The sequence below is a fragment of the Aotus nancymaae genome, unplaced genomic scaffold (assembly GCF_030222135.1).
Source record: "Aotus nancymaae isolate 86718 unplaced genomic scaffold, 86718_ANA_hifiasm-v0.15.2.pri h1tg000020l, whole genome shotgun sequence".
Taxonomy (NCBI): Eukaryota; Metazoa; Chordata; class Mammalia; order Primates; family Aotidae; genus Aotus; species Aotus nancymaae.
Window position 1 is genome coordinate 32,302,080 of NW_026988432.1, and position 22,673 is coordinate 32,324,752.

Genomic DNA, 22,673 nt, shown 5'->3' on the forward strand with positions numbered 1-22,673 from the left:
ACACTGAAGAGACAACATGGAAGCCTGGATAGAAATGTAGTTAACGCCAAAAAGTTTGAAGCTACATCTGTTGAGTCTCACAGCATGCCAGTTGGTCACACAGCGGGGGTGGTTGCACCCTCTCAAAGGGCTCTTTATATTTCTTTTTTATTTCCTCTCAAATGTGGTATCACTTTATCCTTAACCATAAATACCATCTCTTACATAATACCCCAACTATTGTGCATACATGTTCTTACCTGATTGTGAGACATTTCTTTGTCTCTTTAAAACTTTGGGGAAAAAAAAAATACAGGGAAAAACAAAGACCCATATAACAAACATGAACGTAAGAAAATTTCCACATTTTAAATATTTAGGCTCAGATAAAATAAGTCCTGTTAACCGTGCTAGAACTTCAAGAATTACATATAATGGTAGGTATCTCTGTTTCGTTTTCTTCCTGTTCTTAATAGTAACTGCACTCGTTTATGTAGTAGCCAGCATACTTCGCAATCTGATATAAAACATGTTGACCAGCGCAGTAGAAGAATGAAGTTCTGATCTTAGCTTATCACCCCTCAGTTCTATGTCTCCAGACAAATCTCTCAATTTCTTAAAAGGAGCCTTGCTTCTCAATAAATATAATTCAATAAAAGTCATATACCTCCAAAAGTTTTCTGTACTCTAGGTAAGATAAGATATCCTCAAATCCTTCATCTGTGTTTCCTATGAGATGAATTCTAGATCAAAACAAATTTTTCATTTTGACCACTCTCTGGAGATTATATCATCTGCCAAAGCTGATCTGAAATTTTACTGCCTAGAATTGAACTGATTTTCCAGATATGAAGTGATTAGTACAGAAAAATTGGTTTAATTTCTGTGATCAAGACACCACAGTTACATTAATAAAAGGGACATTTTTTTAAACTGCATTTTTTCCCGAACAATATCCTACTGTTGCCTCATGTTAAATGGAGGCTCAATTAACTCCCTTAAAACACTTTCATATACACAGCTACCAATACTGGCCATTGCTGTGCAGAATTGGGTTTTAAGCTTAAAATGTAAGCCTTCTATTTAAATCTGCAAAGTTTAATTTTATTAGTTTTAGTCCAGTATTCTAGTCTGTTGTGAACATTTTGAAACTTAATCTTGTTTTCTCAAAGAGTTCTTAGATTTTCAGGAATTTTCAAAGGGCTTGAATACCCTAAAAGTTAATGCCTGTCCTTTTAAGTACCTCTGGGCTGGATGCAAGTGACTAAAAGGCATGCTCTCATTTTTTTTTTTTCTCTATTGACGTTTTTAAAGAAAAAGATGTCAATTTACAAACTTAACTATCTTTGTATTCTCCCTAAAATCAATAAGCAATTTACACCCATTGCTTTAGACTTTCTCATGTCTGTCTGGTTAGTAGATGATGGATGGACCCCAGAAACAATAACTTTGCAGAGCCTACAGGTGTGTGTCCAACTCAATTATTTCTGTAAGTGTCAGAGAGGATATTGCATCTGACGTTAAATAGGGGAAAAAATCTTGCATTTTTCTTTTATCCAGACACAACTCTTCCGCCCTAGTGAGAAAAAAATAAAAGATACAAAACAAAGCAATTGTTCCAGTGCTTCCAAATTTCCACTGGAATTGAGTTTATAATTCAGTCTTAAAGCTTTTTATGAATACCTCATGTCTCCGTATATTCCACTCATTCTTTAAAACTCCAATTAAGTCCTCTTCCTAAAAGCCATCCTTGGACTCTCATTTCAGCATTAATCTGTCTGCTTCTCTCTATGTTGCTTGTATCTCCCTGACGGCACTTCACTTAGTCTGTCTTCTATTATGATTATGGGATTAATCTATATTTAGCACTCCTCTTAAACTGTATTTTCCTAAGGGACAAGGACCATGTCTTAGCCATTCTTATCCCTGCTTGGAACAAACACTGACTGAGGTCCAGTTTGTGCCAGGCACTGTACGGGGACATGGAATGCCGTGCCTTTCCCCTAGTGAGCAGCAGAGAGTCTGGCTGACTTACTTGAATTGAAATCAACCTATGTGACTGACTTGAACAGCACTTACCATCTATTTTGTAAACTCTGTGTATGAGGCATGAAAGGATTTTTTTGGAGATTCAAATCACTGTCAATTAAATTAGGTCCTCACATATTTCAGCGGTTCCCTACTCTGTTCAGAGCACCATTAACTGAAAAGTGTCTCAGTTATAACCAAAAGTCCTGTGAAATATAGACCAATAACTAAATTTAACTCCAGAAGAGAAGTGGAGTTTCAATGACAAATACACGGACTAAAGCAAGTTTGGAATTTATTAAGAGTCACTAAGAAAACCAGCTTGAACATTTAAGGACATTAAAAATGTTTAAGAACATTAAGATTGACTGAAATGACAGGTCCCCTGGAAAAGGAACACATGTACATATTATATAGTAGAGGGAGAGAGAGAAGCAGGGGAAGGAATGGTCTTTTTTGTTGTTTTTAAATAGACTTTATTTTTTAGAGCAGTTTTAGATTCATAGCCAAATTAAACTAAAGGTACAGAGACAGAGGTTTCCCATATATTCCCTTGCCCCAGCACATGTATAGCCTCTACCATGAATGGTCTTTTCATTGCCAAGCCTGTGAATCAGAATCATAATGGTTTATTATGGGAGAAGGGTCATATGCTCTCTTGGCAAATATATATACATTCACATTCTGAGTGCTATACCAGGAGTTTTTTGAAAAAAAATTGCCTTAACTTTTTTCTTTTTTTCAAGTATAAGCTTGAACAGACTCAAGACGGCAAACACTCCCTCCTCAATTTAAGATTTGACAATTTAAGAAGAAAAAGCTCATTTATCATCCTTCCCTTTTAGAGACCGTAAATTATTGGCTCATACACCATGTGGCTTGGATTCTAGGAAAAGTTAGTGTAAACAAACCCAAGTCACAATGCGTGGAGTAGGAGAGTGAGTCATAAACAAAACACAGACATATGCTCTCATATAAATAAGGGCCTGGATCATCAGCTTCCCAGAGTCTGCTTCCCATTAATTACACAACAAAATGAACTTTCCATATGTAAAGCCCAAATCACTTAACTCTGGCAACTTGTATAAGACAGAGACCAGGATTGTGACTATGTAGGCAATAACAAAACAAGATTTCAAAATAAAAAATGCCCTCTCAAAATATCTTCAGGCATTGGAGAACAAGAAGATCCCCTGGAGGAGAATTTTTGAGTAACAAAACCATACCCTGGAACCCCGGGAAGACTGCTAGGAGGCTGATATGGATCCCCTGCTGAATTTATAGGTAGTATTAGGTGTACTCTCTTTTGTTCTGAGTCCTGCCATCTTTCTGATGCCAGCTAGCCCTGGATCAAGGCCACACAGAGTGTTCAGACACATTGCTGGGACCACTGAAAAGTTTAAATTCCTTCTCTCAGAGATCAGTTCCTTCTCTCTGTCTTTTGAAACTACCCATTGGTAGCACTAACTCACATTTCCTCATTGTCTCATGACGACTGTCTGGTCTCTTTTAGTTTAAAGGGGTATCAAGGAAAACATAATTCCTGGAGCAGAGTATTCTTCAACAGGTCAGACACTCCAAGAGAGGTGGGAAGTGAGGTCTTTCCTTATGTGCCTTTCAAAAGCTGATTTCATAAAACAAACTAACAGAGTTAGTTTGGGCCATGGCTATCATTTTTCTATCACTGCCGGTCAGAATATTTACCCTGTCTTATTCTAGACTTTTGGGTACTCCATCTTTTGATCACAAGTTTCCCTTCCAGACTCACCTGCCATTGTTCCCATATAAATGCTCTATTCCCATCTCCTAGCTTCTGTCTGCTTACCTAATTCAGTTTATCTTCAGAGTCCACCTTAACTCTTCTCTTCCCAAATCATCTTACTGTCATCAGAAATCTCTTAGTAGCATTCAGTTGAAAATTCATGACCAATCAACTGCTGAATAATAGTCCTGTTAGTACCTCAGATTGTTATTTAATCTATTCATTTAAAAACACTATTTGTTTCAATGGACATTAAAACAACAGAGCTTAAGCTTCAGGTGTCCTGGATAGGGAAGAGAGGAGGAAAACAACTTTTACTCCTTACTAGTTGTGGGGATGAGGAGGCAGTTTTCAACCATTCATACGCTCTGCGACTATTTTTGTAACATCTATGCTTTGTATCATACCTTAACACCATACAAGGCAAGTAGAATGCACTGTTCTTGCCCTCAAATGAAGAGGAAGAAGAAGGAACTAACATTTTTGGAAAACCTACAGTGTTTGTTGCAGTTTTTCACATATTTTCTCATTTAATTGTGATAGCAACCACTTGAGGATCCTGATTAGTATCCCTCAGTTTCTCTACAGTACAGAGATGAAAATCAAGTGTTTTTCCCAAGGGCATACATCTCAGAAGTTGTGAACACAATAATTCAAGCAAGGGCTAAACCATTTCAAAGCTAGTTTCATATTACATTTCCTTAAAAAAGCAAAGACAGGGAGCTAGAAAAAGACATAAAACCTGGGTTTCCTTGTTCATTTTATACTCTTGTCTGCATTGGAGTGCCAAATTTCTCCGAATTTCACCACCTTGAAGGCCTCTTCCAACCCCCTAAATTCTATAATGAAATAACAGGAGATATTACTGCAGATTACACATCATTGCTGCTGGATTAACTGTTCCTGCACATTGTTTTGATCCTGCTCCAGTTCAGTGTCTTCACTGGTTCCCTGTCGGGAGCCAGACATTCAATGTACTAAGAGAAGCTGGTCAGAGTTATGAAGAAAAGTAGTGGTGGGGGGAGGTAGGGCATGATAAACACAAGAGACTATGGCACATTTAATGGGGCAAATGACATCCTATTCCAATCAATTTTTGCCAATTAGAAATCTGAGCTTAAAGTTGACAGTTTCATAAAGCCAGAAATCTTGATTATTATGTAAAACTTCCGATGTTCATAGCTGCCAATTAATTTTAAAAAATTTATAATCTTCTGTAGGCCAACCAAAACACAACTGTAGACAGCAATTGGGCCATGGCTGTCATTTTGCTATCACTGCCGGTCAGAATAGTCACCCTATCTTATTCTAGACTTTTGGTTATTCCATCTACTGATCTCAAATTTCCCTTCCAGATTCACCTGCCATTGTTCCCATATAAATGCTCTATTCCTATCTCCTAGCTTCTGTCTGCTTACCTAATTCAGTTTATCTTCAGAGTCCACCTTAACTCTTCTCTTACCAAATCATCTTACTGTCATCAGAAATCTCTTAGTAGCATTCAGTTGAAAATTCATGACCAATCAACTGCTGAATAATAGTCCTGTTTACTAGTATCCCAGATTGTTACTCGATCTATTCATTTAAAAACACTATTTGGTCATCTCATGTTTTGGAGGCACGTCTTCCCATGTAGTGCTTAAACTTCTCTGAGGCAGGGACTAATCTTCTATTTTTATATATCATTCATAGGATTGAGTGTAGTGTGGCAGGTTCTTAAAAAAAAAGGCTCACAATTTTTAACAAAGTCTTAGAGATTTTGGATAAGATGAGCTTGATATAGCTACTAATGCCCTCAAGGGTAGGGGGTTTGGACTGTGTCCTGAGATAAGAGTATTTGGAAGAGGGAGTGAGGATACATATCATTTTGTAAAGGATAGTTAACGGATAGTCATCACATGGCTAAATTGTGACTTCACATGATTAAATCCTGACACATAACTTCAGATCTGACATGAGGGGGTTTCATAAAAGACTTACATATCAAGTTTTGAATATGTGATTGGTGTTTTCATCTGCTATTTCATTCCTTTCTTGTTACTGCCTAGAAGGCAGAAATTATTTTTCTCATTTCATTGATGAGAAAACTAGAACTCAGAAGTCTCAGTGAGACTTTGTGACTTACCTAAGGGGATGGATTAAAAAGTATGGCAGTACTGTAATGAGAACTCTGCAATAACCCTGACCCTTGAATTTCAAATCCAGTTTTACTCTGCCTCAATGTGGTGGCCAGAAAGAGTCCAAGTTTCCTAGTTCCCAGTCAGGCAATATTTGTAACCCTTCTGGTCTAAATTTTCTCATCTGCAACATGAAGGGCAAAGGTCCCTTCTAGTTTATTGTAATCCAGGTTTGTCTAGTCTGTTCCAATTGAAGCAGTAGGAGGAGGCTTCTTGGGAGGATGTGTTGGGATGACTCCAGTGTTTCCCAGGGAGAGAATGGAGAGAGCAGACTGTTGAATGATCTCGCTCTCTCTCTGTCACACTTGTGTCACAATACTTACTCTATTCTCTCTCCCTGTCTTCTCTGTCTCTCTGCTCTCTTACACTGACTACAGCCTGCTTGGACCACTCAAGATCATTCTTAATGACAGTCATTACATAGTTCTTCTGTGTTGCCTGAGGCCATTTCTGCAGCAATGAGCAGGAAAGACTTTGCCCTGCCACCCCCCTACTCCTGCACCTGGGCTTACTATGCCAACTTTATTGGAACCAAGAAGTTTTTCAAAAACTCTCCACTAATTACAGGAAACCCAAAGCACAGTGCCCCCTTCTCATTAACACAGTTGCTTTTAGTAGCCACTAAATTATCTCACCACCATTACACCAACAATCTAATTAGACTTCTGGAAATGGAAAGTGCCAGTGAACAAGGCAGGCACTACACTTTCATCTCAAAACTGATCATAAAATATCTGTGTCCTTTCATTCTTTGCCACATAAACTCTGCCCCTGTAAGAGTCTCCTTTCATTCTCTCCCATTTATAAAGAGGAGCTTGAATATTTGATATAAAATGAGTATCTTAATAGAAATCACTTCACGTGTGGGAGGTTTTCTTTTCCACATTTTGCCCGAGTGTGAAGTCATTACAATAATCGCACCTGACTCCCCTGGCGTCTGATGCCTTACAGCCAAACCTCCCACTGGGCTTCAGTGGAGGTGTGAATGATACTATCACTGGGAAGAAGATAAAATGTATTATTATCATTACTCTATTTTTAAGAGGGTCTGACTATGGCATGAGGTAGTTGGGAGCATAATCTGTCTGAAGCATTCAGAGAAGATAAATTGAGTTAAACTTCTCAAGACACAGCACTTTCAAACCTGTCATTAAACCTCTGTGTTTCCTAAAATCTCAGCTCTGGAGAGAAAATAATTAGCTAAGTGAAGTCCAGACATGTCTACTGAGTATCTACTACGCACCCAGCATTGTGTAAGGTTCTTGACATTCAAATAATAAGAGTTTAACAGCAAGGCTCCTGGATTTGTTTCTCTTGTTTTCATTCCATACATCCCAAGGTTCTGGGAATTCATGAGATGCCCAATACCTATTGAGTGAGACAAAACCTAAATATGAAATGGTTGCTGCCATAGTGAAACCAATACTATGGCCACAATGCAAGACTATCACATACAAAATAATTTAAGTACCGCATAGGCTGATGTACTCTCCAGTTTTCCATTGGGTGGCATATCCTGAAAATCTCATAGAACTTCTGAAAGGAAGGCACATAGGCGTGCATATTCCTCCTTCTCTGAATAAATACATGCTCCTGTAGTACACATACAATGCCACATAGGCTGAATCTTTAACTCAAGAATAATCTTCCCCAATACTCCGGGGGACTAACCAAGGGCTGGGCTGCTATTAATGAACAAAGGAGGCTGGAGGCCTCCCAAGTTGCTCCAGGTTGCTCCTCTGATGAACGTTCTTAGGATAGTTTGCTGCTTCTGGTTCTGATATAGAAACTGAAGGCAAATCACTGCTCGAGTTCATATACTCTAGAGTGTATCTTTTCATGAACCAAACACTTTAGTACAGTAAACAGTTGTTCAATACACTTTGGACAACATTTAACAATTACCTATTGTTTGCCTACCTCAGTGCTAGGTAAAGTTGAATAAGATCTGGCCACAGGGAATATATGATCCTCTGGTCCACTGTGGGACACAATTGGAGCAAGACACTGCATTAAATGTAGGAATCAATGATCAATGAGATGGGGAGCCAGGGAGGCACAGAGGATGTGGCATTCAACTTGACCTTGGTGTGGTTCTCAGTACGGGTGTCAGAGAAGGCTTGTTAGAGCTGAAGGAACCTATGCTGCGGCTTGAAGAAGCATCATGAATTAGCCATTCAAAGGGCATGAGAGGCGGGCAAGGGAGAAAAAAAATTCCAGGGTAGAAAACAGATGACAACATCAGCAATAGCAGCAGCAAAAACAGCACCCACTTGTCAGACTCTTACTAAGTGTCAGTTTCTTTGCTATGGTTTTCCCAAGGATTATGTCCTTTATTCCTCACCATAATCGTCGACACTAGGTGATATCTTTCAGACGTGAATACCGAAGTCTTGAGATTACCCAGCTGGTGAGTGCAGCACGGAGATTTCAATACAGGCAATATAAAGCCAGACACATGCATTCAACTGGAGCATTTCGTGGCCCATGTGTGGTGTGTAGAAAAATGAGCCAAAACTTAGAAACAAGGCAAATGGAAGGAGACAGTCCTTTCAAGTCTCCCTAAGGATTATTAACTGTACAGGAAAATGTGCTCTTATTGGGCTTGCTGTCCACTACTGGTTAGAGGCATGGAATCTGCCAGCTTTTTTTTCTTGAGAGAGAGATCTCACTCTGTTGCCCAGGCTGGAGTGCAGTAGCACAATCTTGGCTCACTGCAACCTCTGTTTCCTGGGTCCAAGCCATTTTCCTGCTTTGGCCTCCTGAGTAGCTGGAATTACAGACACGCACCATCATGCCCGACTAATTTTTGTATTTTTGTATTTTTTTTTTTTTTTTTTTTTTTTTAGTAGAGACAGGGTTTCACCATGTTGGCCAGGCTGGTCTAGAACTCCTGACCTCAGGTGATCCACCCGCCTTGGCCTCCCAAAGCACCTGGCTAATCTGCCATGTTTTACATTAACTTGTGGGCTTTTGCCTAGCAAAGAGGCAAATGATTTTCGTCTGGTAGAAGAGATCGACCCTGAGGTTATAGTTTGGTTGCCTGTTAGGATATTAACCGAGCAACTTGCTCTATATGCTTTCTCCAGTGCCTGCATTCTCATAACGTCCCATTCTCTAACTCTCCTTTGGGCTGGCTTTACCACCATGCTGTCTTCTGCATTAAAGAGTTATGAGTCTTTGAAACAACTTTTTAGTTTTTTGAAAATAATACTGTGGCAGTGGAAATCTCAAAGGAGTTGAAATTTGGTTGAAATGTCCAAGATGAGGCTGGGGCAGAAGGCAGGGCCAGATTCTGGAAGATTTGGTGCCTCTCCGGGCTGTTTATATAGCCTTGGCCGTAGGAATGGCTCAGTTGCTCCAGGATGTTCAGATTAAATCAGAAAAGAGCTTATTTCTCCTTTTAGGGTGAAAATAACAATAAGCTTTGGAAGTTTTTCAGAAGGCCTTTGGTGTGTGATGGGGAAACAGCAGTTTCCAACTCTGCTGAGTCCCTTAGTAGCCCAGAGCTGGGGGAGGCACCACCTTTCATGGGCCTGTCATATTCAGCACAGCTTTCTGGGCAAATGGGCTCATTTTGTGATGCTTCAATGTGAGCTCATAGGTAGCACTTTTCAGACAACTTGAACGATTGCTTTAAATTTAAGCTTTGTTTGCTCTGGCTCTTCTTTGGAAGGTTTTCAACCGAATATTTTAAGAGATTAGTCTGGGCAGATAGGAATGTATTTTACAATTTGAAGACTTCCTCGATGTATATATTTATAATCCCTGGATGTTCCAAATCCTTTTAAATTGCACATTTATTTCTTCTATTTTGGTTCTTCTAAAGATAAGATTTTGGCTGACTTGACCTGTTATTTTGGTTAGGGGCTTCAGATCATGATTCCATATAACAAAGAAAGAAATAAAATAAATGATTGCATCATTCTTAAATTTCTGTCCATTGCTCTTTTTTTGTAGCTAGATATTATTTCATTATTCTGGGCCCTTTCCCACAGATGGCAGGTGGCTAAGAGAAAACTCAGGTATCATAGAATTTGGGAGCTGAAAGCAATTTTCACAACCATTTTGTTCCAGCTACTACTATATTGAATTTCATTCTGATTTCATTAGTATTAAGAAGTCCCACTGTTACTTGTAAAGGTAATTAATTTTTCAAGATTAAGGTTTTGCATCTTGACTACAGGTATCAGTTCTGTTTGGACTGATGGTTTGGCTAATAACAGAACAATTTACCTAATATTAGTCTCCGTCATGAGAAGCAAAATGCCTAAAAATGTAATAGACTTATGAAATTTAAATATTTTCAGTTCTTCATGGGCTCTGGCCATTTTAAACATGGTAGATGATATGGTTGAGATAATAATGGATTAGCCTTGATACAAAACAGAAGCTAAGAGCAGGGCTCACTCTACTTCCTTGTTATCTCGAACTCAGCTACACTTGGAGCAGTTGAGATCTGATGATAGCTTGGCTGATATATGTTTGCTTTTTTCACTCCTTGGACTTAAGATGAGAGAATATTGGTGGGTATCTGTGTGTGTGTGTGTGTGTGCGCGTGCACGTGCAAGCACGCATGCGTTGAGAGAGAACAAGAAGGGTATACTTGTTTTCCCATTATTGCTAGTCTTTCAAGTGCAAAACCATACAGATTTTGTTTCCTTGATGTTTTACTGAATTCTTACCACCATTTGAAATCTGCTTATTAATATAGACTCATCTTAGACATAGGGGAAAAAACATGTTACTACAATGAAATCACAAATTCTCTATACATTACATGATCTTCTTGAGACGTTAGTTCAATATTTAGAAACTCAGAAAAATCAGCCTGGCTTACTCAGGTACGGATTACCCTATACGATTATGAAATGTTTATTGGGCTAGGGTAATAGAAGTTGTTTCAAATTATGCCTCACTTTGAGCAAACTTTAGTGGCGCTTTTATTGCATTAGCCCTAATTACTCATAATAATGAGGCAGTGCTCCCTTGAATCAGACCTCCTTTGCTGCACCAGGGAACGGCAGCTCATCAATAGCTATTGAGCAGTTTGATCACCAAGGCTGATCTGTTTGAGCACCTACAGCAGCCACTGCCATCCTCCCTCCCAGTAGCTCACAAACTGACATGTTCCCAGCTCACCGCTCTCTCCTGCATCTCCCCGACGGTGCCCTTCTACAAATCAATAATATCATAATCAGTATGCCTCTGAGACAGTAAAAAATTGCCTGAAACAAAATACTTGGGGGACCCATGGAGCAAATGCATGTATGCATACAGGCTAGAAAAGACTAATTTGTAAACCTTTGACTCATATTCTTTTCTCCCATATTGTAATGTTTATAAAATAAGGTGGGAATGTTCCTTTATTGTACTTTTACCAAAGATCACCTGTTTGAAAAAAGTACTGTTCTGACTATAGACTGAGGAACTATTTGGCAAGTATTTTCCAGGAGCCTACAAAGTGCCTGTCAAATGTTTTCCATTTACTTGTTAAAGCATTTCCAAGACTGTGTTTTTCTCAGATGTCTCTCAGCATATTTAGCCTTGTAAAAGCTCACAGCTACTGCCTCTCAACCATTCCTTTCACTCAGTGATTATTTACGGAGCATGTACTATGGGTCAGGAACTGTACTAGGTATTTTTGCATCCACTCTTCTTTTTTAATTTTTAATTTTTTTGAGATGGGAGTTTTGCTTTGTCACCTAGGCTGCAGTGCAGGGGCACGATCTTGGCTCACTGCAGCCTCTGCCTTCTGGGTTCAAGCAATTCTCCTGCCTAAGCCTCCAGGGTAGCTGGGATTACAGGGTTGTGTCACCATGCCCTGCTAATTTTTGTATTTTTAGTAGAGGTTTTGCCATGTTGGCCACGCTGGTCTCAAACTCCTGACCTCACGTGATCCACCAGCCTTGGCCTCCCAAAGTGGTGGGACTACAGGCGTGAGCCACTAAGCATGGCCTGCATCCATTATTTCTAAATAAAATTTCTAATTAATTGAATTACTTCAGTACATTATCTCAATACATGATTTCTTAAATTAAATTTTCTTTATAAGCCACTTAGTTTAACTCTTCTTTCCTTTTTTTTTTTTCCTCCCTGCAATTGTCTGGGTTTCCAAAACCATTCTGTAGAAATGATAACCTATTAGAAAATAAGCTGATCCCTGCCTAAAGCCAGAAGTAATTCTACCTTACTTATAGTGAAAGATGAAAAACGGTGCTCTCAAGGAAACAAAAGTCAAGTGAGTTGTTTCATCAGAAATATATATTACTGCAATATATATGTTACTATATATTACAAGCACCTAATTAAATAAGATTGAATCCAGAAACTATTCACTACCTACTATGTGCTTGGCTTTGGCTAAAGCTATCTAACTTATTGAATTAGGAGTTTCATTCACTGTTCTCCAAAAGAAGTAGGAGTCCATATGTATGGAGGAAAAAATCTGCCTTTGCTCATGTTGGGACTATGACAAAAGTGGGAATCCACTGGAAATCAGACAGTAAATCAGGAAATTTGGGTTCCAATCCAATTGTATGACTTCACGCAAATCTCTGAATCTCGAGAGGCCTCAGTTTCTTCACGTGTAAAACAGAGCACTGGCCACAAGCCCAGCCTGTGTGTTTTCTAGCTCTCCCAGGTTTGTGGGAAGCTTTTTATCTGTGTGGAGTGAAATAGCAGGAAGGCCTGTCTTCCAGCACCTGGGGCAGATATCTGGCCTATTTCCCCCCAAAAGTCCAGCTCAGCAGCCAGAGACCCGGATATGGACTAAATCTGTGAAATTCTCATGAGGGTCTCGTTTAAGTACTGCCAAAAATAAACAGCCCATTCTCAGATGCTGGAACAGGGGAGTCTGGGCTCAGCTCCGAATACCAGGGAGGCACGTATAAAAATGTAATGCCCACCTGTTTCTACTGCCCATTTGGCATATTTGTAAATTATTTACTGGATGCACTGGAGAAGGCAAGCCCACAGAAGCACGTGATCCCAAAAATAGATTCTCTCACATTGAAGGGAAAGAGCTCAGGGGAGGAAAATGGGGGACCACCTGTCTTTGGCCTCAGAGAAATATCTGTGCATGGCGAGTAAAGCCAGAAACACAAAGCCTAATTTAATTTCTCAATCCATAAAGGGAAGTCTCCAGTGCTTAATCAACAAGGTCGAAAACCCACTTATCTGGGTTGGGTGCAGACTGTAGCCTAAATCTTTTGCTTAAGCCAAATTATGTCTTCCTTGAAGTCAGCCACAGCACCAATTCCCACTTCCAGGACTCTGCCCAACTTGTTCCCTTTGTTTAGACACCCTCCCACCAAGGTGCCACTAATCCATCAAATCTCAGTGGTAACTTGCTCTGCATTTCTCTGTGACTTTCAATCCTTTGTCTTCTTCCTGTACTCTTCACTGGCGCCATTTACCTGGCAATTCCACCAAAAAAGTTTTGTTTCACACCAAATGAAGGCTCATTATCATACCTGAGAGATGACCCTATTCCTTCAGAGCAAGAGTTTTCAAATGGCTGGAGAGAACACCATTTCCAAGAGATGCTAGGAGACAGTCCCAGAAAAATGGGTTGTGTGGTTAGATACAATTGTGTAATTCGCTGTCTCCCTCCTGGGACCTCACAATGCACATCGGTCAATGCAAGGCCTGAAAAGCCCTGCAGAAAGGAACCAGGGGTAAGGCAGCAGCTTTTCCTACATCTACTTTTCCATGAAAACATTCTTTATCACAAAACACCTGCTAGTAGTTTGCTCTATTCAATTGGGGAAGTGTCTTTCCAAATGTTCCTTTCTTTTATTCCAACTGGCTCATTTTCTAATAACCAGTGATTTCCATGAAGGAGGTAGGTATGTAGGTAAGTTGAGTTCTTTGCTCAAAGCAAAAGGCTAAATTAGAAAATGAATTTGGAGTAAATATTAAAAATGAGTCTCTTCTTGGGTTTCTAACTATAACAGGCCTTTCTAAATATTGCAATGTGCTTGCCACATTTACATTAATATGTTAATTCAAGAAATATCTATGTAACATTGTCTTGCTACATGTCAGGAAGATAGCAAGAATCTAAATGGTTGTCTCTGCCTCTGAGGTATGTGCAATTTTGTTACATGGGAGAAGCTGTTAAATCGTAGACACTTTTTTAAATGCAGTCTATGAACTGATAGGAACTGCATGGTAGAGATTCTGGATATCCTAGAGGAGCTGTGTCTAGCTGGGTTTTAAGGACTTGTAGGATGTGATTAGGAATTGAGGAAGGCTGTCTCCAAGTTCAGGTGTTAAACCAAACCCAAGGCCTGTCTTCCTGGAGGCAGGGATGAGCTTCACACAATGGAGGCTGGCATAGGGGCTGGTGAGAGGCACGGTGGGGAAAAAGGGTAGAAAGGGCCAGGCTGTGGATAACCTGAGATATCTAAATATGGAGTTTATATTTTATCCTCTGCTAGCGAGGACTCTGAGAACTATTGAGAAATTCATGAATCCATGAGCAGAAGGTACTGATGCATCAAGAAAACAGTGATTACTGTCTTTCAAGCCCGATAAGCATGGGAGGCAATGAAACGCACTGGGTTGAGAGCATGGGCTTTGGAATCCTGACTGTCCAGAGGTTCCTTATTCTTAGCTTCCTCTTCTGAAAATGAGGATACAAGTGTTTACTTTATGAGTTACAAGAAATAACATATATAAGGCCCTTGATGCAGAGATTAGTAATTCCTAAGGCTTGATAAAGAGTGATTAATAATATTAGCATTTAGTTGCTACTCAGCTGACCAGTATTAGAATAAAGTGAAGAGCTTTCCAGAGTACCCTGCCCTCTACATTCCCAGATCTTCTTTCCTAAGATCTCCTCCCACTTGAAAGACCCAGTGTTGAAACAGCTCCTGTGTTCAGAGTCTACGGGAGGTTGGCAAAACAGAGAACTCTTACCTGTATTCAACAGGACATTCTCAGTGGGCTTTCTCCACACTGGTCTTGCCTGGAGTGAACCCAGAGCATCTGAAAAGTGCTCACCTGCGTCCGACGTTGCTGCGGATGCAGCAAGGAGAGATAACACGGGGGCTGGTGGAATTGCAACACTGTCAACTGCGGCTGGCTTCTTCCTGGTCATCATGGTGGGCATGGAGCCTTCGTTCTTACTATGCACTGCTGTCTGGTCCACTTTTAAGTGGGGACTCGGCATTCCTAAAAAATAACCCCAAAACTTTCAGTCACTCTAAGGGAACAGGAAGATAGACAACATATAACCTGAACATGATCTGAGGAAATGGTCAAATGATTTGAACACCTCCTTCTGGTACAACAAGGATAAAATTTAAAAATGTTTAAAGAGAAAAAATAGCTATGACTGGTTTTGGTTTTGTGGCTGAGGTTAGGAGTGACGCCATTCTAGGTTGGCTGCGTGGAAGAGGTGGGGTCATAGCATATGCCTCATGAAGCAGAATGATCCATCAGGTGCCCCTTTGCCTTCTGAGGATGTACATTCCCATCTTTACAGAGGCGGTGCTGTGTGGAGCATGAAGGCGAGTTCAGAGTGGAGGAGACATGGCTCCCATCCTACTAAGACTTCTCATCTCATCCAGCTGCAGAAACAAGACTGAATGGGAAGAAAATATTGGACAACAAGTTTGTGTGGGCATGTGTGTTACTTATCCTAGGTGTTTGGGGTGTTCTAAGGATGTGGAGATCTGTACTGAAAGAAGTGAGGAAAGACTTTACAGAGCTCATGCTGAAGCTTCAAGGATGAGGGAAAGGCATTCTCAGTAAGGGCACAGGCTAAGGCATGGGTGGGGAGTAAACATGATCAAGATGAGGCCAGCATGCTGGAGGGGGAAGATGCACTCTGGGGATTAGTGTGTCATCAGTCTGTAGGGTAAGGAGAAGCTGATCTGAGGGCCTTTGATTGTCTGTTCATATCAGGCATCATATGTCATGTCATGACGATGCTGAAAAGCCCGAGTAGTCAGGAGGTGCCCCTGTAAGGGCTTGGAAATTTCCTACGTAACTAACAGTAAGAGCTATTCCGCGATCTCATTTCCTGAGCTTGAATCCAGGCTCTGCCATTTTCCAACTCTGTGATGAAGAGCAAGTTACTTAATCTCTCCAAGTTTTAAACTTCTTTACTTGTAAAAATGGGGTGGTGATGATACTACCTTGTAGGGACTGTTGTGATCATCCAAAAGTCAATCGATGTCAAGAGCTTAGAACAGTGCCTAGTGCATAGCCCGTGCTATGAAAGTGCCTAACATTGTTATTATTCCTATTATTGCTGCTATCATTACTGTGACCTGCTGCTTCCTCAGAACCAATTGTAACCAGCAAGCAAAGGCTCAGTTGTTTTCCCCAACATGACCAAGAATGTATGGGCACCTTTCCCCCCAATGCCAAAACAAGGCTCTCTAACTCACCCAATGTAAGCCCAGAGGCTGAGGGTATGTATGTGAATCCATTTCAAATAGCTACCTATTCAGAGTGTCTTCATCTGTAGGTTACATAACTTGACAGCAACGAAAACAAATTGGGCCTTATCATATTGGTTCTTGATTCATTTTTTCTATCCCAACTAACCTGAATGATACAGTCCCCTCCCAGAGTAACATTATCTCAATGCCATAGTGAGAGCAGCTTCTCTTGGGCCTCATGGCAACCCTGTGAAGCATGTAGTGTGGATATTACCATTTTTTCAATTTTACAGATGAAGAGAACACATTTCTAAAAGGTTAAAAGAGAACTGAACTCACTCATACAGCTTTTAATGTCAAAGCTGGAAGTTTCCAGGTAGCCAGATACTAAACCCAGGGATCATATTGGTCCACCTGGCCATACTTTAATACCTGACGATGACCCCAGTCTGTTGACAGCATGTATCATCCTGAGGATGAAGAGGCCCCAGTATTATACCTGGATAAGGCATCTGTAACTACCTAAGGAATACAGTCATGCTGACATTTAACACCTTCCTTCTTCTTATTCTCCATTCCAGTCTCTGAAACTCTCAGTTGTGATGCCATGAACAAAAATGCCACTTATGCTTTTCCTGGACTTTATATGTCATAGCATTTTGAAGGTGGAGATAGGCAAACATCAAATTCTATGACAGACAGATTGCAAGGCACAGCCATCAAGAAACTAGAAAGTGTAGCAAGCATGCGTAATATGCCTTATTTGTAAAATATGCAGGTGTGCTCCTCATGGGCTAGGTATAGACATATATTTAAAATGCATTCAAAATCATCTGTAGAGAGACACATCCAAATAGGTAACAGTGGTTATTCTGAGGAAGGAGAGCTCAGAGACTGGTGAGGAAGAGGGAGTGTTTTTTACTTCTCAGCCTTCTTCATTGTTAATACTTTAAAAAACCACAAACATGTATTAAATTTTTCTTTCCTTTAAGAAAATAAACACAATTTGGAAAATATCCGGAAGCCTATGGGCACTGGGGCAGAATGACTGACATGTTTTCACAACTGGCTGCTAAAAAATCTGATAATGTGCAGAGCAGGCATAAGTCTGATGAAGATTTCCCATTTTGGTACACTGCATCACCAAGGCATTCCCACCAAATGGATGGAAGCAGAGTTTCCATAGAACATCTCAGGATATCTAAGCTGTCAGATTTCTATTGAATGACAGCTCTTCTGGAAAAACTCACTAATATGTCATCTTTGTACCTATGGACACAAGTTAGGAAGGTAATTCTTTGTTCAAATTATGATATGCTTGGGGCATGAAGGCCATAAACAGGATGAGCAGTCAGATATTTAACTCTCACTTGGGAATAGACTGATTCAAGTCACTTTAGTTGTACCTATTTTTATGCAAATGCTCACAATCCAAATTAGTCTCAGTCCACATCAATTCATTAGAGTTGACCCAATCAGACCTCTCATGGGTATACTTTGTTCCTTAAGTGTTTATGTTACAGAATATACTAAAAGAAATAAAATGATACTTAAAACACTCTATAATTTAGATGGTCACTATTAGCTCTCTTGAAAACCCTAGATAATCTAGAATTTTCTAGGTTATAGTACTGCTTGCTAGTTGCCACCCAATGATTTTGAAAACAAATTTAAAAAGAAAAAAGAAAGCCCTGAGTTTTTCTCAGTCATTTTTGGATTTTGAAAGGATAATGGAAACAACCCCAGAAATAACACAAATTACACTATGTAAACTTTAAACAAAGACTAATCTATGAACACTTATTAATCCACAAAATCTGTCTGAGGGCAGAGGTGTCAGGAGACAGTGATGGGGTACGGGTCCTTGGGAGAGTGCATTGAGCAGGCTGGCCTCTGGAAGTCTCTTCATGTCCCTTCATTCCAGGTGGCGACTGATACTCTGTGATGAGCAAAAGCAAAGTGGTGGAGGGAGGGCATTTGAAAAGTTTCTTCCCAGCGTGAACCAGGCTTCTATCAATGGGAGGGAGATTTTTGATGCTAGAGGGTGATCATAAAGAAACCCAGATATAATCCTGTAATGACTGGACCATTGAGATATAGCACCACTGCTTATACGGAGACAATTAGTAATACCATGGGTATGCTCTAACAAGGGATCACTGTCTCAAACTCAGAATGCAGACTGTATGGAGAGCACTCTCGGCAGGCATGTTCAGAGCATCCCTAAACCCCAACATGAGACAAATTACACTGAGGATTGCCTATTTGGAGGCCAGTACGTTTTTAAAGAGGAAAATAACAATGCTAATAACTTTGTGAATCCAACATCTGTTCTTAATTAAAAGACACAGCCGGGAGGAAATATAAAAAAAGTTAAACCTATAGGGAAAACATTCTGCTATAAACTGTTGACCTCTATTGATAATTTTTTTTTAAAAAAAGTCTCTGAAACTGTGCTGTAGCCTATGTAGAAATAGTCACTCATTTTCAAAGGTAATTTCTCATAGACCACTTATCCCCTCAAACCTCTACCTGCACACCGTGTTTGCATTAGGGACTTGATTTATGGATTCCTGCTCCTTCAATGCAGAAGCTGACTTCCTGTTGCCTTGGTTACTTGGAGCTCAGTTCAAGGTTAAACTACTCCCAAATCAAAATCAGTGGCAGGCGCTGCATCTAGCGGCCAGGTTATTGACTGCCCCAGGATGCGAAAAGGTCAGAGACCAAAGCATTGTTTACTGCCTTAAGGGTGAGTCAATAGCTTCAATATTTCGATCCTGTTTCTTCCGAAGTAGTAGTTGCTGCTCAATTACCTCTTCCTCAGGTTGCTCAAGGTCACAGAGGTCACGAAGGAAAAGTAGGGTCTATGGTGGCTGACTTTCCCAGGATCCCTTTAATGAGCTCTGTGACCTTGGATAATAAAAACCAGCCTCACCTTAGAGAATTTGTATGTTGTTCTATGGTTCATACAGCTAGTTATCTACTTTATATCATTTCTCTATTGGAAGAAAAGCAAACAAAAAGCCTTTGTGGGATGGCTACTAGTTACTACCCTTTCCTAGATAAGAAAGTCAAGGGGTTCAAAGAGGTTATCTGATCTATCTAAAATCACACAGCTGTAAGGGGTGGGAAGATCTAGATTCTCTCATTCCCAGTTGGTTCTTCATTCTGCAGTTTCTTTAAAAAAAAAAGAGCTGATGGAGTCACCATCAAGGGATCCATATGTAATTCATTTTGTAACATCCGCTGCAGAGCACAGTATATCTGGCAGATAGTATGTGATTAATATAGGCTTGTTGAACACTTTAATTAATTTTCTAATTCCAAGATTTGCAAATGTAGCTATTTCCTGGTGACAAAGCCCAGGCTGGAATGGTTGAAGAGACTGACACCACTGGGATGGCTGGTCCCTTTAGTCATCTTCCTGGCTCCCTTTACACTGCAGAAGGCAGGTTTTGGCATAGACTGGGAGTTATATTGAGCAGTTAGTGGTTTTTAAACTTTCAAAGAGCTTTCATATGCATTATGCTATTTGACCCCTGCAGCATCCCCATGGATGACAAGAGGCAAATGGTGAAACCCCTAATTTGAGAAGAAGGAAATAAAGGCACAGAAGACCAAGTGATTTGCCCAAGCTCACATATCATATGTGTGGATAAAGCAATGCTGAAATCCATGTCTCTTGACTTAATTCAATGTTCTTTTTTCTCTATAACAAATAGACTTTTGCACAAACCAGTAAATGAGATATTTTTCACAAGAAATAAACTACTCTTGAAAACTTGATAATAATTCCCTTGCTAATATATTGGTTGTCTATTCAGATTCTTCTATTGTTATTTTTTCTTGTTTGCAAATGAACTTCATTCATGGCAATAAGGGGAATCTACATTACAGCAGAAATTGAATTAAGTAATAGATACCTGTAGGTTTTGGGAAAGAATATTTTTCTGTGCCAAAGTCAATAAAAATTTTATTTTTGTTGAACTGGCCTATTCATTAATTCAACAAATCTTACTGAACATCTACCATACCAGAGATAAGGCACTGGTCAAAACAGTTAAAGTCCCTTTTTCTCAAGATTTACATTTTAATAATTTTTGTGTAGCATAAGGGTAGCTGTGGCTTTTTATAAGGGCAATGAAAGATCCTAAAGCACTTTTTTAATCATCATAAGACAGAGCCTCTGCTACTACTCATACGGCATCTTTAGGCGAATTAGAAAAAGGCAAATTCTCCAGGTGAATATACAGCTCCATGGACTCAGAGCTTAGCAAAGAGAGGGCACCTTTGGGCAAATTAGAAAAAGACACAGCTTTCTATGTGCACTTGTATCCTAGGGGCTCATAGCTTGGGGAGAGGAGCACAGGATGGATTGTGGCTCCATTCCCCTCAAGTCAGGCACTTGTGAACAGCAAACAAACTGCTTAATCAGAGGTGGTGACCCTATCAACATTAGTTTTATGTCAAATGAGTTTTACTTCATTCTAGGATGAATGAAGAATGAATGAGGAAATTTATCATCATTACCTTCATTCTAGGATAAATTTCTTCTTTTAAGATGAAAGTTACTCTTGGACAGAATACTATTCAGTGAGTTTAGAATAAATCATTTTGAATTTAACAATTATTTGTGAGTTGACTAGCAAAACTTGGAAGTTGTGAACTCTACCTTCACAGAGATGGTTTAGAAGTGGAGAGTGGGGTAAGACAGAAACACCTACAAAATTGATAAACCAAACAACGAAGGAAGCCCAATGAGTCCTTCACAAATTAGGAGGCAAATGAGATCTCAATGCAATCTGAGGTGACTTCCTGCTCATCCATTTATTATTTCAATGTTCATTAGGAACCCGAAAGTGACAAGCACCATCAGGCCTCAGGAACTTGAGTCCTTTCTGAATGGAGTCAACCATCCACTCAGGCAGATACACACAGGTACAAAATTCCCAATCTTAAAAACTGGGTAGAATTCTACAACTAGAAGCAGAAGGAGGGCCTGCCAGGGCTGGAAAACGACTAGAGCAAAAGCAGAAATTACATTTCTTTGTGCAGTTGTGAGAAGAGTGCTTTGGATGAGCTGTAAAAAAAGAAATACGGAGCTTTGCCTGGAAAGGCAGTTGGGAAAAATTAAAACCACATCTTCTTGTCAGGTAGAGTTAAGGCCTCCTTCCTGTCTGTCGTCTCACCATCCTGAACACACTTCTGTAACAGAATATACCTCCTGTTTCATACTTATTTGTTTACTTCTCTGTCAATTCTTCTAGGCAATTGTAAAATTTTTGAGGTTAGGAACCATGTCTCACTCCCTTTTTGTTCCCCAGCACCAAGCTTGGTAGATACTAGGTACTTACAAATGTTAGATGGACAACGAGATCACACATCTATTTTTCTAGGCTCAAACTTTTTAGGAAACTGTGCTAATTACTTTATCCCACATATTCCTCTATTCTAAAACTCCTTTATTTCCATTAAAGTATATAGAGTATACATGCTATAAAATATAGCAAATAGGTGAAGAATATATTCTCTGGAGTGAGAATACTGGCTTTATTAGCTGTGTGATCTTAGGAAAGTTATATTAACTTTCCATGCCTTAGTTTTCTCATCTGTTAATGAGGCTGTTGTGTGGATTAAAGGAGTTTACATATTGGGTAAACAGAAAATAATGTTTCCCCACCAAAGCCGTCCACATCCAAACTCCTAGAACCTGTGAATATGACAAAGGTAAATTAAGACTGCAAATAAAAATTGATGCTGCTAATCAGCTGACCTTAAGATAGAGTGAGTACTCTTAATTATCTAGATAGTCACAATACAATCACAAAAGCCCATTCAAATGAAAGAAGGCAGAAGAGAAGAATTAGTAAGAAAGAGATATGATGATTGAAACAGCGTCAGAGAGATGCTATGTTGCTGGCCCTGAAGATTCAGAAATAAAGCCATGATCAAGGAATGCAGATGGCCTCTAGAAGCTGGAAAACAAGGAAATGGATTCTCCCCTACAGTTTCCAGAAAGAAATGGAGCTCACCTTGATTTTAGCTCAATGAGACCGATTTCACACTTCTGATCTCCAATACTGAAAGATGATGCATTTGTGTGGTTGAAACCACTAAGTTTGTGGAAATTTGTTATATCAGCAAGAGAAAACTAACATACATGTAAGAATATTTCCTTTGGTGCCTAGTTATAGTAAACACTCAATTGTGTTAACCATGATTATTTCTTAGCACTACACTTAGTAGAAACTGTCTCATTTTAAATTTATTTCTTATGTATGTTGAAGTTATGTGTGTCCCCTACAAGATTTTAATTCCGGAGAAAGCAGA

At 39.7% G+C, this 22,673-nt stretch overlaps 1 protein-coding gene across 3 annotated transcripts in view; it reads right to left on the reverse strand.

Annotated features, from left to right (window-relative positions):
• SETBP1 (SET binding protein 1) overlaps positions 1-22,673 on the reverse strand; it is a 372,922-nt gene that overhangs the window by 14,483 nt on the left and 335,766 nt on the right. For all 3 annotated transcript variants that reach the window (XM_012440796.3, XM_012440793.2, XM_012440794.2), the window contains exon 5: positions 14,956-15,126. In XM_012440796.3, the coding sequence (XP_012296219.2) occupies positions 14,956-15,126 (171 nt within the window). The remainder of the gene's footprint in view (positions 1-14,955; positions 15,127-22,673) is intronic.